General features: G+C 33.5%; 1 protein-coding gene across 2 annotated transcripts in view; it reads right to left on the bottom strand.

Annotated features, from left to right (window-relative positions):
• LOC132738599 (glutamate receptor 4-like) overlaps positions 1-17,280 on the bottom strand; it is a 79,379-nt gene that overhangs the window by 36,118 nt on the left and 25,981 nt on the right. For both annotated transcript variants that reach the window (XM_060726138.1, XM_060726137.1), the window contains 2 exons: positions 16,524-16,706; positions 15,830-15,937 (listed from right to left, as the gene is read on the bottom strand). In XM_060726138.1, the coding sequence (XP_060582121.1) occupies positions 15,830-15,937; positions 16,524-16,706 (291 nt within the window). The remainder of the gene's footprint in view (positions 1-15,829; positions 15,938-16,523; positions 16,707-17,280) is intronic.

Consider the following 17,280-nt stretch of genomic DNA (forward strand, 5'->3'; position numbering starts at 1 on the left):
ACATTAGACAAGACAGAGTTATGGTTCTTTGGCACTACACTTCTACACAAATGAGATCTATCTACCTACAAAGTTTCGTTATGTTCTGGACAAAGTTCAAAGTGTAAAAATAAACAAAGGGCAATTACTCCAAAATTAGGCAAGACATAGTTACGGTTTGTTTGCACTGCACTTCTACCCAATGAGATCTATCTACCTACAAAGTTTCATGTTGATATATAGTTTTAGAGTTATGTCCCAGACAAAGTTCAAAGTGTAAAATGAACAAAGTGCAATAACGTCAAAATTAAGCAAGACAGTTATGGTTCTTTAGCACTGCACTTCTACACAATGAGATCATTCTATCTACCTTCAAAGTTTCATGTTGATATGTTTTAGAGTTATGTCCCTGACAAAGTTCAAAGTGTAAAATTAAACAAAGGGCAATAATTCGAAAATTAGGCAAGGCAGAGATACAGTTCTTGTGCACTGCACATCTACATGAGATCTATCTACATTGATCTACCTACAAAGTTTCATGTTGATACCTTTTGTTGTTTCAAAGTTATGTTCCGGACAAGAAAAGCGGACGGACGGACAAAGCGGTGACTATATGCTCACCCTTTGGGAGCATAAAAATCTTGTACTGAGAACATATTAACAAACCCAGCCAAAATGCACAGTTAAGATGATATATATTGTGAATAAACATTTCAAAATATGACATTTGGAGTTGGTCCGGAAATGATATTTGGTCATGTTTGTTTAAATCTTGCTTTTAACCAATTTTCATGCCAAGGACTTCTATATACATGTGAAATGAAATATAAAACATACAAATCAGTGTTCTTACTGTATTTATTGTAAGTAATGATTATATTAATAGAAAAATTTAACAGTCAACAAAATAATTATAAAACAAAAACCATGTAAACAAACTTATTTCTGTAGAAACATTTCAAGCATAATGCACAATACATGTGAGAATGATAAATGGAATGGATTCATGTTATAATATAGTTGGCATTTAAAACAAGACCCAAGGTATAGCTGGGTCTTTCTAAGACTTTTCTTACTTCTAAATTCAATTCATATTTGACTTTGACTGTCAAGGGCATTTAAGTTAAGGTACTAGTTGTTCTGTCATAAGTGTTGTTTTGTCAAAGAATGAACCAAATCAAAGATAAATAACAATTTGATGACAATTTAAGCAAATTTCAATTGTTTAACATTGAAGGTAATAGACAGTTCAATCCATAAATTAATAACAAAGTGATGACACACTCAGCTAAATTAAATATTTGACCTTGACAGTTCATTTATCGGTCATGGTCATATTTAATTCCAAAATATAATAAAAGTAGATAAAATAAATCCATAAATAAATAACAAAGTTATGGCCATTATAAGTAAAATTCTCTAATCAGACCTTTAGTAACAAGGTCATGGTCAGGGTAAACAACATTAAGATCAAGGTCAAGTTTAGCTTAATCTTCTTTGATGTCTTTACAGAAGGAAAGGTGCGTCTGTGGCAGAGTGGTCAAGGTTGTTGACTCCACCAGTCATGCTGGCCAGTAGCTATAGGACCTTTACTGCGATAATCACATGATAATGTGACATGAAAATAAAAAAAACAAAGTTATAGGGAATTGTGGCTAAAACTGCAAAATACAATCATTTTATGGCCAAGTTCATCTATGAGTCAAGGTCAAGAAAAACTCATATATAACAAATATTAAGAGAACAGAATATCGTTTGTACATGTATGCCCCCTATCGGCAGCCAATGAGTCATGTGGCCAGGTTAATGTGACTGACTTTTGACCTAGTGATAAAAAGAAAAATGTTAAGATATTGGTCAGAAACCGTTTTTACGTACAAGCTGAATGTGACTTTGACCCTTTAATCAGTAGGGGTTATCTTCTGGCCAAGACCAATACACCTGTGAAGATTGAAGGTAAAAGGCCCATGAGTTGTTGAGATATTAATCAGAAACCATCTTTTCCTATTTCGTAAATGTGATCTTGACCTCTGACCCCTTGACCCCAAAAATCCATTGAGGTCATTTTTTTACCAAAAGCAAAGCATTATACAAGTTTAAAGATCTAGGGTCAATGGGATGTCGAGTTATTGATAGGAAACTGTTTTGACATACAAAGTCAATGTGACCTTAACTTTTGACCCCTTGACCCCAAAATCAATAGAGGTCATCTATTTGTCAAGACCAAGACATGTACGAAGTTTGTGGGCCAACAGCCCATGGGTTGACAAGTTATTGATCTGAAACCTTTTTTACCTACAAGTTGAATGTGACCTTGACCTTTGACCCTCTAACCCAAAAATCAACAGGGGTAATCTACTGGCCAAGACCTATCCAGTTTAAGGGCCAAAGGCCCATGGGTTGTCAAGTTATTGGTCAGAAATCATTTTTACAAACAAGGTCAATAAGACCTTGACCTCTGACCATTGATCCCAAAATCAATAAGGGTCATCTACAGGCCAAAATCAACGCACATGCAAGTTTGAAGGTCAAAGTTCCATGAGTTGTTATCAATTGGAAACTATTTTGACATTCAAGGTTAACTTGACCTTGACTTTCGACCTAAAGACCCTAAAAACATTAGAGGTTAACTTCTGGTCATGAACAATAATCATACTAAGTTTGAAGTTCCTAGGCCTAAGTGTTCTTCCGTAATTGATCGTAAACCATTTTGTCTACAGACCGACTAACTGACAGACAAATGCAAAGCCATATACCTCAACTTCTTTAAAGGGGGCATAAATATATCAAAATTCAACCAAAATTCATAAACTTGACTACTAAGGTCATAAAACATGACTTCATGATCAATTTGGTCTTCTTGAAGGTTTGTCTATAGGATTGTTGCGTCCAAGTATGAAAACAATTAAACTTGATAAAAAAGATATTAAGAAATGTAAAATTGTCCAAGAAATAACTTAGTACATGATTAATAAAGTACCATTAATGACTCATTTTGCAATATTGATCACCATATTTCTACTGTGTGACTAACATAGGGCTATTTTTGCATATTTTGGATTCTTTTTGGAAAACAAAAGTGGGATTGTACGAGCAATTAGCAATATGTACAATTGTTATTACTTTTTTGTTCACTTCACAATAGTTAACTTTTATTCAAAATTTTAATGAAAATACATTTTCAAAATGACGCTTCAAGATAAAGAAAAATTCACTATATATAACAGCCATACTGGAGATAGATAGATAGATTTATTTCGGCAAAATAATATGTAACAACCATACTAGAGTATTTAAATATTTAGAAGGCTAGAATATCTATCATCAGGAATGAACTGAGACCTATGGTATCAAACCCTTTGGTCATTTGTTTTTCTTTAATCTAGTTCAAACATTAATTTTGTACTTTCAGATTAGTTTTAAATGGAGAACATAATCAATTTCAATTTCAATAATGAATTGTATACTTATTATAGATATTTATTGGCTAAATCATGCTAAATTCAGTGACAGAACATGTTAGACTAGTAAAATCTAAATGTTTTCAAAATCTAGTTAATTCAAAATTATACAATGAAAGTGTTTGACAAGAATCCTTTAAAAGAGCCCCACAATTAAGTACATTGCAACAGTTATTTGAATAATGCACTCTTTGGCTGGAATATTTAAATGGGTGTAACAGTTTAAATGTTTAATCATTGTAATTTGTAAGTAATAAGTCTGTTCTTGATAAAAAAAACTTGCAACTTGATATTATTCTGTTCAAACTAATTTCAAACACTGATAAGTTATCTTATGTTCCTTGGGAAATAATGTTGATTTGACATACATGTAGTTATCTCCTTAATGTCTAATTAAATTTTGTCAGGGTACCATCATTTATGAGGTTTTCAACATCTAAAACCTCATTATCTCCCATTGCAAAGGACAGGCAGTCTCCTGGTATTCCAACTTCTTTTAAGCATTGAACAAAGTACTTTCGTGTTTTCAAACAAGAATATCATCTCTATCTTCCCTCAACACTCCTGCTTTTACTGTTTCCATCTAACAAGCGCCTCTGTTTACTGAAATATATTAAAATTATTACAGACTTTAAATTCCATACTGATGAGGTGGCACCTACAAAGCATAGGTTATATGGTCATTTTCCAGCTTTATTGGTGGAAGCAGACCTTTGGTGGCCCAATGTGCATGATTTCAGGCACAATCTGGCACCTGAGTATAACCACTGATGTTCTGTAACCGCTCACGTGAAAGAATCCATTAACCCTTGCAGAGCTGAAACCTACAGCAGTTCAAAGCAATTGGTTTTAATTCAAGGAACTTAACCAATCTGCCACAGACACCCCAAGTAATTTATATATTTGCGAAGTATCACTTATAATTTTTTTATAAATGTGAGTGATTCTTATAGGCTAGCCTTCTGACAGTGAAGTCAAGATAAGATGATTTGTCAGAATGCTTACTTGGAATATTCAATATTTTAATGTGAATTGTCTTGAGGTGAAAAGGAAAGCTGATTCCTAAATAAATATTACATGTCACAATTGTTATTGCTACCTACTTTTATTCCTCATTTCTAGTAACAGATTGCAAAATAAGATGATATTTAAATGATTCTTTTTTATAAATTGGGCTCTTTGTGACAATTGATTATCCAGTGACAGAAGCTCAAGGACTTAAGATAAACCTTGAGTCCTGTGTTGGTCTTTAAACAAGTCATAAAGGTATTAGAAAGTAATAATTAAGAAAAAGTATAAACAAATATGTACCTCTTTATTATATGCCCAGGCCATTGAAAGAAACGCTGTTCCATTAATTCAATTCAAGGCAAGTCAGATTGACAATCTGACATTGTAGCCTTTATCTCTCTTGATTCCATCCTCACTGGTCCTACAGCACCCTTAAAATGGATCTCCTGCCCATCTCATTCACTCACTATTAAGTCTAATTGGACATGTACCTCCTGAAACAAAAGTTGGAAAGATCAATTATAATTACAAAATGTATTTTTATATATACATGAAGTATGAGAATAATTACCTTAGTTAATGTCAAATCAATAATTTGAGAAACAATTTGGTCAAAATTGTTCAAGCACAAAGAATTTTAAACCAAATCTATAATATAATAAAATACATTCTATATTTACATTTTAGCTATAATTCAATTTATCAAGTCATTCTACAGGTCTTGTATAAATTCAATGATTTAACCATAAAAGCCAATGTCATAAATATATATGCCAATCTCAAGAGGAGTTTGAATGATATACATTATGGTTTTATCCTAAAGAATATTGAGACCTTATATGAAGTCAATCCATTTATAAATAAACAAAGTTAAAGGCAGTTTCAGCCCCCCCCCCCCCCCCAAAAAAAAACAAAAAAAAACAAGAATCATTCCAAAGGCTGTTTTAGTTATATTAGAATGGCTAGCATGGGAATCTATATGTAGCTTACAATGTTGAGATTACAAATATCACAATATATGTGGCCCATCTATCATATTGTATCAATGCCATATAATTATGCAGTTATTGCAGTGTGTTGCTATATGTGAAGGACGAGAATGAGCGCACAACAACATTCATATGTAAGTAATAGTATGCACTTTTTAATTGTGTTTCGTTCCTACGCAGAGACCTATATTGTATATCATATGCAATGGCTGTAGTTTTGTTATTTAATCTTTACAATTTTATCTACGGGTCTTGTTTTTAAGATTATTATGCCCAAATCTTAAAACTAAACTGCTAAACTCACTTATTTATCATACAAAACATTTCATGGGCTTGACCGACATAAACTACATGTATAACACACCTGTAATGACTGATATATTGTATTGTACAGTGCTCTCAATCATCACACAAGATAATCTAAGGCTGTCATTGAATATTGCAATATATCATCATTATTCATCACCCCATACAATATCAATACACACTTTCAAATATCGATACAAGCTAAAATTTGATTTGTTTATGTTAGTGAATATACCTCTCTATTGTGCCTTAATGATATGATAAGAGGCGTCTTTTTTCCAGTTTCTTGGCTAAACTTGAATTTAAACTCTGTTTTCAAATGTCAGTGACAAAAAAATAACAGAAAAAAAAATTCTGTTTGTTTATACTACTTAGTGTTTAAAATGTCTAATACAAGTATACATAACACCATGATTCTCAGTCATAACACATACAGTCCGACCCCGGTTATTCGACAACCCTTTATTCGAATACCCGGCATTATCCGAAGTAGATCGGCGGTCCCGTTTTTATCTCTATATAAATCAATATAAATACGAGCGTATTATTCGAAATGCATTATCCGAATACCTCCTATTTTTCGAAGTAAAATTTCGGTCCCGATTATACAATTATGAAAGAATTTCACACCTATTATTCGAAGCCAGCCTAATTATTATTCGAAGCCAGACTAATTGGCGCAGATCCACTCGCTGACCGGTCGACTTGTGAAAAATATCAACAGTCATGCGTGTATTTAGACAATCATAATAATAACTCTCTGTGCGTTCTTTAACCGAAAATGAAAAGCTATGTACCGTGTCCGATTTTGTTACTTTTATTGCTTGAAGATGACAGCAATAATTTTCATACATACCGTATATGTAAATTTGTCAAAAGGCCAAAACATGTTTTTCTTTAATTGTAACGCTACATGAAAGTATTTATCCTACCCGAAAATACCAGAGCTTAGGTAGCACACCACAGTAATGTAAGCCACAGCTTCGAATGGCCAGGATTTCTTGGATATAGTGAATATTCTGGATTTAAATGACTGGTTGTCTTTTAAATGCATTTTCAGCATGAAATTTGTTTTTGTGACATCTAATATGATCACTGGCAAATTCGAAAACATGGCCAGAAATCACATGCTGTTGATTATATGTCAAGGCCGCCATCTTTTGTAAACATTGCTTTTAAACAGCATGCACGGTAAAAAGAAGTCATTTTACAGGGGGGTACAAACTTTTAGCAGTAGCAAAAAATCAACAAGGTTGAGGACTTGTTTCTTTGTGATATTTTGCATGTATAGGGAGTTGCTAAAGCAGAGACGGTGTCTTTTAGCCTGTATATTTGCAGATATGTTTTGCCAGAGGGACGAAATGTGTTGTTTTGGGTCTCGGGCCACTGTAGATTTTGGGCTTCAACGGAATGAATTGCAACTTTTTTGACTGCCTGCCTAGTGCAGATGGGATAATTTCTTTGTAGATTTGCAATCTTATGTCATATATGTTCTCAACAAAATGTGTTTTCTTTTTCCAGGTTGTGTAGTTTGGTATCAGAATTATTAGACGTATTGCTTGTAGGACATTGACGGCAGGAACTTGAAATTAACTGTGGAGTGCTACCTTAGCTGTAAATACCGTAGTGACAACACGGCCATTATTGCGCGAAACGAAACGATACATAATGTAGAGTAAAATGCAAGTATGTATACTATGTCTTCAATGTCAATACAATAATTTTTACGCATCTTTTCTTTAATATTAATTTTTCTCAATTGATTACAGGAAGTGTGTTGTAAATGGTAGTTTTGCTATGATTGGTCAAAATGGAGTCGTTTTCGTCTATCACAATATTCGATTTCGATTATGTGTAGCCTAGTCGTGTGCCTTCTACTGTCGCGATTGATTATAAAGATATTGAAATACAAACAATCGACTTACCTTCCACTTCAGGATCGTAGCAAAGCTAGGAATTGCCTTAGTTATTTTCTACTCTAATATGGCAGCCAACTGTCAAACCTAACACACTAGTTCCGGTTGGCTCGGAACATTCCGTTAACTCCCGTAACCAGTACCATACAAAAATACACATCCAACTTCACTACCCATTAATGCAAAACTACAGTACAGTTATTTATATGAGAGATTCAGCGTTCGTATTATAAAACTTTCAACTCTTTTTAACAGCCAGAACTTGTGAATCGACAGCAAAATTTCTCAACATGAGAAAATAGTTCGTATTCATGCGCATACAATGTTCTTAAAATACATTTGCACATTAGAAGCATTTTAAACTTTAAAATTATCTGATCTGGAAAAAATACGTTTCTCAATGTTTTGTAACTTGTTGTGTTCTATGATAGTAAGTTCACTTATGACTTAATAATGTTGGTACTATATTCATGCACGTTCTTATAGGCTCGCATCGGGAACCAGTCGGTTGAAAACAAATTGGTTCCCTTTTAAAAATTTATCGACTGCTGGCGTAGTGATATTAAAAATGTGTTTATCAAGAATATATGTAATTTTGTAAAAAAAAGATTGAAATTTTAGTAGTTAATTGGCCAATCAGTTTTAAAGTAGAAAGAAGAAAGGGTAATTATGAATTCCTGAATATCATGACAAAGTCTTGGACCTATTTTGTCCAGCGCAGTCGAGATGTGTTCAAACCATAGTAAGCGATTTATATCGTAATTCCATTGGGGCACTCGGTGACGCTTGCGCCCCACTAACCACAGAACCATATATTAATAATAATAATAATAATAACAATAATAATAACTGTATTTACCGAAGGTAACACATTAAGACATATACAGATTGCAACATCTTATTTACAATGCGGCCTTCTTAAATACACACGCACACGCACACGCACACGCACACGCACACGCACACACACACACACACACACACACACACACACACACAAGAACACATATCAATCAAAGAAAATATAACATGTAAAAGAAATGATTAAATGGTTATCACAATTTTAACATATATCTTAACACATATACGAACTGAACATTCATACAATTCATTTTATTTATCATTAAACATAAGACTTTCATCAGTGCATCATTTTAATCTGCAATTTAAAAAGTAAATAACTTACAAAATTAACACAGTCAAAAAACCCTTAAAACTAGGACAGACACCCATTATTAGAAAACATAATAATAAAACACACATGTATGAATATAAAGAGCGTATCTTGTATAATAGTACACACGGACCATGCTAAAGTTGATTAAATAAGTATTCTTAAAACTATTCTTAAATATTGACAATTTTGTTTTTCTCTTATAGTCAGTGGTATGGAATTCTAAATAACCATGGCATTAATCAATGAAAATGCTATTTTTAGCGATGTCGTTTACCGAATACTTCAGAGCGTATTACAGAGCGTATTACACAAATAGATCTGACTGTCGAGTAGTGGAACATATACATGTCGGACTGTTTTGCCGAGAAGATTTTCGCTAAATTATTTACATCAGTGTTAAACAACAGGTTAATCGTGAACAAAATACCTCGAAATTAATAAGATTATAAACCCGAAATGGAAATTCCAAATTTAGAATTATTTGAATTTATTCAGCCTTTTTTCGTAAAACTTCCCCGTGGTGCAGGGGTAACGCGCTCGCTTAGGATATGAGAGATGATTTTTTGATGCAACTCTAATCATGCAAAATTCCGTACACATGTATCAAACTAAAGCTGTTATAGTAAAAAATCTAAAAGTCGCTGCATCTAGATGCCCAGCAAGATTAATTATAGTATATAAAAATAAACTTATACAGGAAAATACATACAGATATACAGTACGATTTAGATTGCAAAGATCAGAAAATACCACAGAGCTTGCAGCCCTTTGATTATAGATGGTGCTGTAATTTTGATAAATGGTGCTGTCGTTTTGTCAGACGGTGCTGTGGATTTGATAAATGGTTATGTCGTTTTAATAGATGGTGTTGTGGATTTTATGGTTAGGTTGTTTAAAATGATGGTTCTGTGTTTTTGATAAATGGTTATGCCATTTTGAAATGTTGTTATACCGTTTGGTATATGGTATACTGTTTTTGGTATATGGTGCTGTCATTTTATACATGGTGCTGTGATTTTTGTACATGGTGATGTCTTTCTGAACTGTGGAGGTGGTCATTTACATATTTCTGAGAGAAAATGGCAAAACCTCCTTTAAATGCTTTTCTCTGAGATTTACCTCCAGGCGGAGTTCAGTTTGAAATTAAATTTTGTAGGTCATTACTTGCGTTCTGTTTTGTATGAAAATAATTTTACTACCAGTACCGGCCCAATATCTCACAAAATTATATAAAGACTCTTAAAAAACAAAAAGACTGCTGGAAAACTTATTTTTGATCAAAGCTAGGCCTTTAACAAAGGGACTCGGCACAGTGATGGGATAGTGTAAAAAAGTAATTATAGAAAAAAATATATATACTGTATATATAATATATAGACAATCAGGATACACTAGCTATATTGAGTTGTTAATAGGGCCTTTAAAACGAAAACCTAACCAGTGATCTGCCAGGTCGTTTTATCTCTATCAAAACTTTTATTATATACTTATAAATAAAATATTGATGAAATAATTGCATATTTTTATCCGTATTTTTCTGCAGTGAAGCATATTGTTCGTATTTTCACTGCAGTGAAACATATTTTCCGTATTTCACTGCAGTTTCTTGCCGGTCTACGTTCTGCTAAATTCAGCCAATGCACACAATTAAAGGGAAAGTCTTTCAAACTGTGATGTCAAAATATATAAACTTGATTAAACTAGATCAAAAACATCTGTTGTTAACTTTAAGACAGTAAAATTTTGTTAGGTGTGTTTTTGAAGTTATGTTCCTAAATGGACACCATAATTTACATTTTTCTCTCAAAGCATGGCTATTAATAATTGACATAATTATAGATGTTTCTAAGCTAAATTATTGAGTGATACCATGAATGGCATGCATATTTTAAAGACAAGATGTGAAATTTAAACAAAGTTTAATAAAATAGTAAAAATAGTAAATATAAGGTTTTTTTTCTATTTGTACAATTTGCCTGAAATAATAAGAACAATGGTGCCGTAGTGGGAAACCCCCAAATCTGTTACTGCCTAAACATCTTAACTATATCAATCAGTCAACAATAATCTAGATCTATTTGTAGAATTAATAAGAATAGGAATGGACAGGTAATATTGCACGTCAGGGTAGGGGCTGGCAAGGGGATACTAGCTACCCATGCAGTTGCAACACAAATTTTGTCACGCGAAAATCTCTGAGCCGTATCCTGTCGCCAATTGTTGTTACATCCAAATTCATTAAATTTGCTTCGTTTATCTCCTATATGCCTACTTTATTATTGATGAAAGTTTCCATTAAATAACCTAGCCCAACAGACGACAAAAGTGCCTCCATTTTTTAAAATAACCGATCAAAATGTTCCGGCTCGTCAACAAAAAGGTCATCTATAAATAGTTCATCATCATCGTAATAAAAAAATCACTGAACCATATATCAAAATAGTGTAACCATTTTTAAAAAGAACATCACCATACAACAGAATAGTATCACCATATATCAAAGTAGTAAAACCATTTATAAAAAGAACATTACCATACAACAAAATAGTATAACCATTTATAAAAAGAACATCACCATATATTAAAATAGTATAACCATTTATAAAAAGAACATTACCATATATCAAAGTAGTATCACTATTTATAAAAGAACATCACCATATAGCAAAAAAGTACCACCATTTATAAAAACAACATCACTACATAGCAAAAAATATCACCATTTATAAAAAACATCACCATATAGCAAAATTACAGCATCATTTATAAAACAACAGCACCATATATAAAATGACATTACCGTTTATCAAAGGAACAGCGCCATATATCATTACTGCAGCACCATTTATCAAAACAACAGCACCATATATCTAATTACATCAGCAACAATCAAAATGACATCACCAGTTAACAAAATCATAGCACCATCTGTCAAAACGACATCACACTTTATCAAAACTACAGCACCATTTACTTAAACTACAGCACCATCTGTTAAAACAACATCACCATTTATCAGAACCACAGCACCATTTATCAAAACCACAACACCATTTATTTAAACTACAGCACTATCTGTCAAAACGACATCACCATTTATCAAAACCACAGCACCATTTATTTAAACTACAGCACTATCTGTCAAAACGACATCACCATTTATCAAAACCACAGCACCATTTATTTAAACTACAGCACCATCTGTCAAAACGACATCACCATTTATCAAAACCACAGCACCATTTATTTAAACTACATCACCATCTGTCAAAACGACATCACCATTTATCAAAACCACAGCACCATTTATTTAAACTACAGCACTATCTGTCAAAACGACATCACCATTTATCAAAACCACAGCACCATTTATTTAAACTACAGCACTATCTGTCAAAACGACATCACCATTTATCAAAACCACAACACCATTTACTTAAACTACAGCACCATCTATCACAACGACATCACCATTTATCAAAACCACATAACCAGTTATCAGAACAACACCACCATCTGTCAAAATGACATGACCGCTTAAGAAGTGTTTTTATGAGGCAGCTATGGCGTTCCATACTGCAAGCTCTGTGGTATTTTCTGATTTTTGCAATCTAGTTCGAACTGTACACCGAGCCGAATTTCTAAACGTCCACCTTATATTTTACAGAATTTAAACAAAACAAATTAGATTAGGCTTTATTTTTTTATTCCATGTCAGATATGATAGAATTTATTCCAAATATCAAATGGAAATTTCAACAGACATAAATAAATGTTTTAATCAGAGACATTTAAAGAAATTAAACGCCCCTGAGAGTGAAAAATAACATTGGCTTTCATCAAATTTAGGTTGACATTTAGGTTGTGTGTCCTCCGGCAGCGGCAATAACAGCACGACACCTTGACCTCATGGTTATAATGTATCTTTGAAGATACTGCTGGGGAATTGCAGCACATACCTGGATAACATCCCTCGTTAGGTCGGCAATATTTAACTGATGTGGCCGGGCTCTTACTCTTCTCTTTAGAAGATCCCAAATATTTTCGATAGGATTTAAATCCGGACTTCTTGCAGGCCATTGAAGAGTCCTTACATTATTGGCAGCAAACATAGCCATGGTACCTCTAGCAACGTGACAGGGTGCATTATCCTGGGCAAAAATCATTCCACGATTCCCGCGAACATGTGGAATAAGAATTGGCTGGATGATGTCTGTATGATATCTCCTTGTATTTAGATTGCCTTGAAAAGGGATGATTGGACTTCGTGTTCATAGATACACCAGCTCACATCATTATAGAGCCACCTCCGAACTGATCAGCATGAAATAAGCATGCCTCAGTGTTTCGCTCACCTCGTCCCCTATCACGTCCATGAAATGCACGTGCTAATATCTATAAATGGGACTTAAGTTCGCTGTAAAATCACGAAGTGGGACATATCAAAATGACAATGAAATTACACATGCAAATTTTCAAATTTGAGCATTGCTGATTTTTACCAGAATCAAACGATATAGACTGGACGTTTACAAATTCGTCTGAGTGTATATCTGTATGTATTTTCCTGTATAAGTTTATACTATAATTCATCTTACCGAGATGCAGGGACTGCGTTTAAATTTTTTACTATAAAAGTTTGATTTTGATACATACGGAATTTTGCATGACTAGAGTTGCATCAAAATATCATTTACTTGTATGTTCATTTTTTATGACAGTAACACTTTAACCTTGCATATCGTGGAAAGACACTTAAAATAAAAATAGTTGCCTCTACTGGGATATGAACTCCAGACCTCTCACACCCTAAGCGAGCGCGTTACCCCTGCACCACGGGGAAGTTATACGAAGAAAGCCCGAATAAAACAAGAATGTCGAACGACACATATACCCCCCTTTCTAGCCATTGACTCACATAATTGGTAATTTTATTACAGAAACTTGCCAAAAATGGGTACATGGAAGTGTTCAATTATGGAAAAATCAACAGAAACCATTTTGACATTTAAGGCCCATGTGACATTGACCTTTGACCTAATGACCCCTAAATCAATAGGAGTCATCTACTACTTATGACCAATAACTAAGTGAAATATGAAGACTTTGTGATGAATACTTTTCAAGATAATCAGCGGAAACCCTTTTGACATTTAAGGCCCCTGTGACCTTGACCTTTGACCTAGTGACCCCAAAATCAAAAGGGGTCATCTACTAGTTATGGCAAATCACTATGTGAAATATGAAGACTTTGTGATGAATACTTTTCAAGATAATCAGCGGAAACCATTTTGACATTCAAGGCCCCTGTGACCTTGACCTTTGACCTAGTGACCCCAAAATCAATAGGGGTCATCTACTAGTTATGACCAATCACTATGCGAAATATCAAGACTTTGTGATACATACTTTTCAAGATAATCAGCGGAAACCATTTTGACATTTTAAGGTCCGTGTGATCTTGACCTTTGACCTAGTGACCCCAAAATCAATAGGGGTCATCTACTAGTGATTATCAATCACTATGTGAAATATAAAGACTTTGAGATACATACTTTTCAAGATAATCAGCGGAAACCATTTTGACATTTAAGGCCCCTGTGACCTTGACCTTTGACCTAGTGACCCCAAAATCAATAGGGGTCATCTACTAGTGATGACAAATCACTATGTGAAATATAAAGACTTTGAGATACATACTTTTCAAGATAATCAGCGGAAACCATTTTGACATTTAAGGCCCCTGTGACCTTGACCTTTGACCTAGTGACCCTAAAATCAATAGGGGTCATCTACTAGTTATGACCAATCACTATGTGAAATATGAAGACTTTGTGATACATACTTTTCAAGATAATCAGCGGAAACCATTTTGATATTTAAGGTCCCTGTGACCTTGACCTTTGACCTAGTGACCCCAAAATCAATAGGAGTCATCTACTAGTTATGACCAATCACTATGTGAAATATGAAGACTTTGTGAAAAATACTTTTCAAGATAATCAGCGGAAACCATGTGGTCTACCGACGGACAGACCGACAGACAGACAGACAGACAGACCGACAGACAGACAGACAGACAGACAGACAGACAGACAGACAGACAGACAGACAGACAGACAGACAGACAGACAGACAGACAGACATTAGCAAAACAATATACCCCCTCTTCTTCGAAGGGGGGCATAATTAAATAATTCTTAATTTAGAATTTCCAATTCGGGTTTGTAATCCTTATTAATTGCGAGATAAACCTGTTGTTTAACACTGATGTAAATAATTTGTGAATAAAATGTGAAAATCTTATCGCCAAAACAGTCCGACATGTTGTATTTCACTACTGGACAGTCAGATTTATTTGTGTACTACGCTCTATCGACATCGCTAAAAATAGCATTTTCATTGATTAAAATGATATTCATCCGCGTAATTTGTGATTGTGCATTTTTGACAATTAAAAGCAAACACTACTTTTAAACTTTGAATGCGTTGTAATTTTTTGGATACTTGTAACAAAATAAAAATAATTCTTTTTTTACATCGCTAGTTTTAAGCTGTTTTGGGAACTACTTATTGTTAGGTTTGTCGTGAAATTCTGTGCCAGAGATTGAATGTCAGCATTGTATTTCCTGATCTGTGATCAGAAAATACAAAAGCGACATCACCATTTATCCAAGGACATCACGACTTAATAAGTGTGTATATAAGGCAGCTATGGCGTTCCATATACTTTATTGTCCTGTAATCAGTGTTGTTCAATATTGCCCTGTTATTAGGAAGTAGTCATGAAAAAATATGTCATGTTTTGCAGTTTGGATCGAAATATTCGTCGCATAAGGTTGTCACGAAGTTTGTCCGATTTTTTTCGCTTCACATTCTACCATATCATATTTCAATGCTTTACATCTTATGTTAAAACAATTTTTCATGAAAACCAATGTCATTTTAATGTCAATATTTTCTTTCTAAGATAACCAAAAGTATATATACCTTTTGAATCGGTGCTCTATAGCTTAAATGGAATATACTCAATGTGTACCCCTTTCTGTTTCCAATTTCATCGAAGGCTATCTTTCCTGAAAGTCCTTCCTTCGTCACCTTTAAATTAAAATATTTGATCTAATTAAACATTGATGTTTATAATAACTCTTTGAAGTTTATCATACGTGAAATACTGCCTAATAATACAGTATGGTTTAAAATCATAAAATGTCTTGTAAGTTGCCACAAGGGCAAAAAGAACTTAATCTAAAATAATTTTAATGTTAAAGGCTCATTATGCCCCAAAATGTTTTTATTATTATTTTTCAAAAGCATTTAAATTTGGGTTTAGTTTATTCTGACCAAAACGTCATTGGCCAATTACCTAAAACATTTTTTCTTCTGTTGCCTCTTGGCAGTTAGTATAGTTCAGTATCTTGTATATAATTCAAAAGACTAGCTTTACTTTAATGACAAATCATTTTAAATTAAGGACTATTTTTTCTCAAGGTAACAAGGATCAAGGTAACAAGTATCTGACATGCCCTGAAATCATTTTTCCACCTATTAAAACTCATATTTGATGTTTCTAAAGAAATAAAATTTCATTTGTTTCTACGACGTAATATTCCTTTAAATAAAAAAAAAAATTAAACGTCAATCACTGAAAGTACATAATTATGATAAAAATATGCTAACTTACATTTAATATATATTCTAATATCTTATGTCCATGAGGTAAAGATTTTATAGGATCGCTGCTACATTCCATGTGTAAGTAAAAGTCTCCTCGTCTGAAGCTAAGTAAGTCACTATCGTCTTTACTGATCTTTACTAGAGCTGTAGTCAAAACCGCCACTGCATCAACTGTCAGCGCAACTTCTATCTAACAAATACATAACATGATTCTACGAATTTAATTCCCTTTGTGCCTAAAATACAATATCGCCAATCTATCTAAACATGTAATAAAAATTAGCTTGGTTTATACGCGGAAAACCTGCATTTACTTATTTACGAAGTGCAAGGAAGATCTGGTTTACATGTACACTTAACATGTTATGCTTGAATAATTAATCATAAGAGCTTTCCGTGCCATAGGTAGCACCTAGTTTCAAATTCCAGTAACGCAGGAATGTGCAAATAACGTAAAAGTAACGCCGAATCTGTGCAACGATATTGCCAAAACGAATAACACAGTAAGTAAACGGACCCAAATACATGTATTTTATTCTTAATCAAATTTAAAGAAATGAATTAGCGCATACGGACGCTACGACAATATAACTTAACCAGCATTGCAATTTTTTTCAGGAATATGTTAACTTCTTTTGATCATTCGTAAGAAAGTCAACCTGATTACCGTTTTGAAGGTGACTTTTGTGTTTCGTCAAATAAATATGTACAATTAACACATTTAACACAATATTTTTTTCATATTCTGTATACCTAAGACATTT

Source organism: Ruditapes philippinarum, unplaced genomic scaffold, assembly GCF_026571515.1.
Source record: "Ruditapes philippinarum isolate M1 unplaced genomic scaffold, ASM2657151v2 ctg1664_1_1_1_1, whole genome shotgun sequence".
In the NCBI taxonomy this organism is placed as follows: domain Eukaryota; kingdom Metazoa; phylum Mollusca; class Bivalvia; order Venerida; family Veneridae; genus Ruditapes; species Ruditapes philippinarum.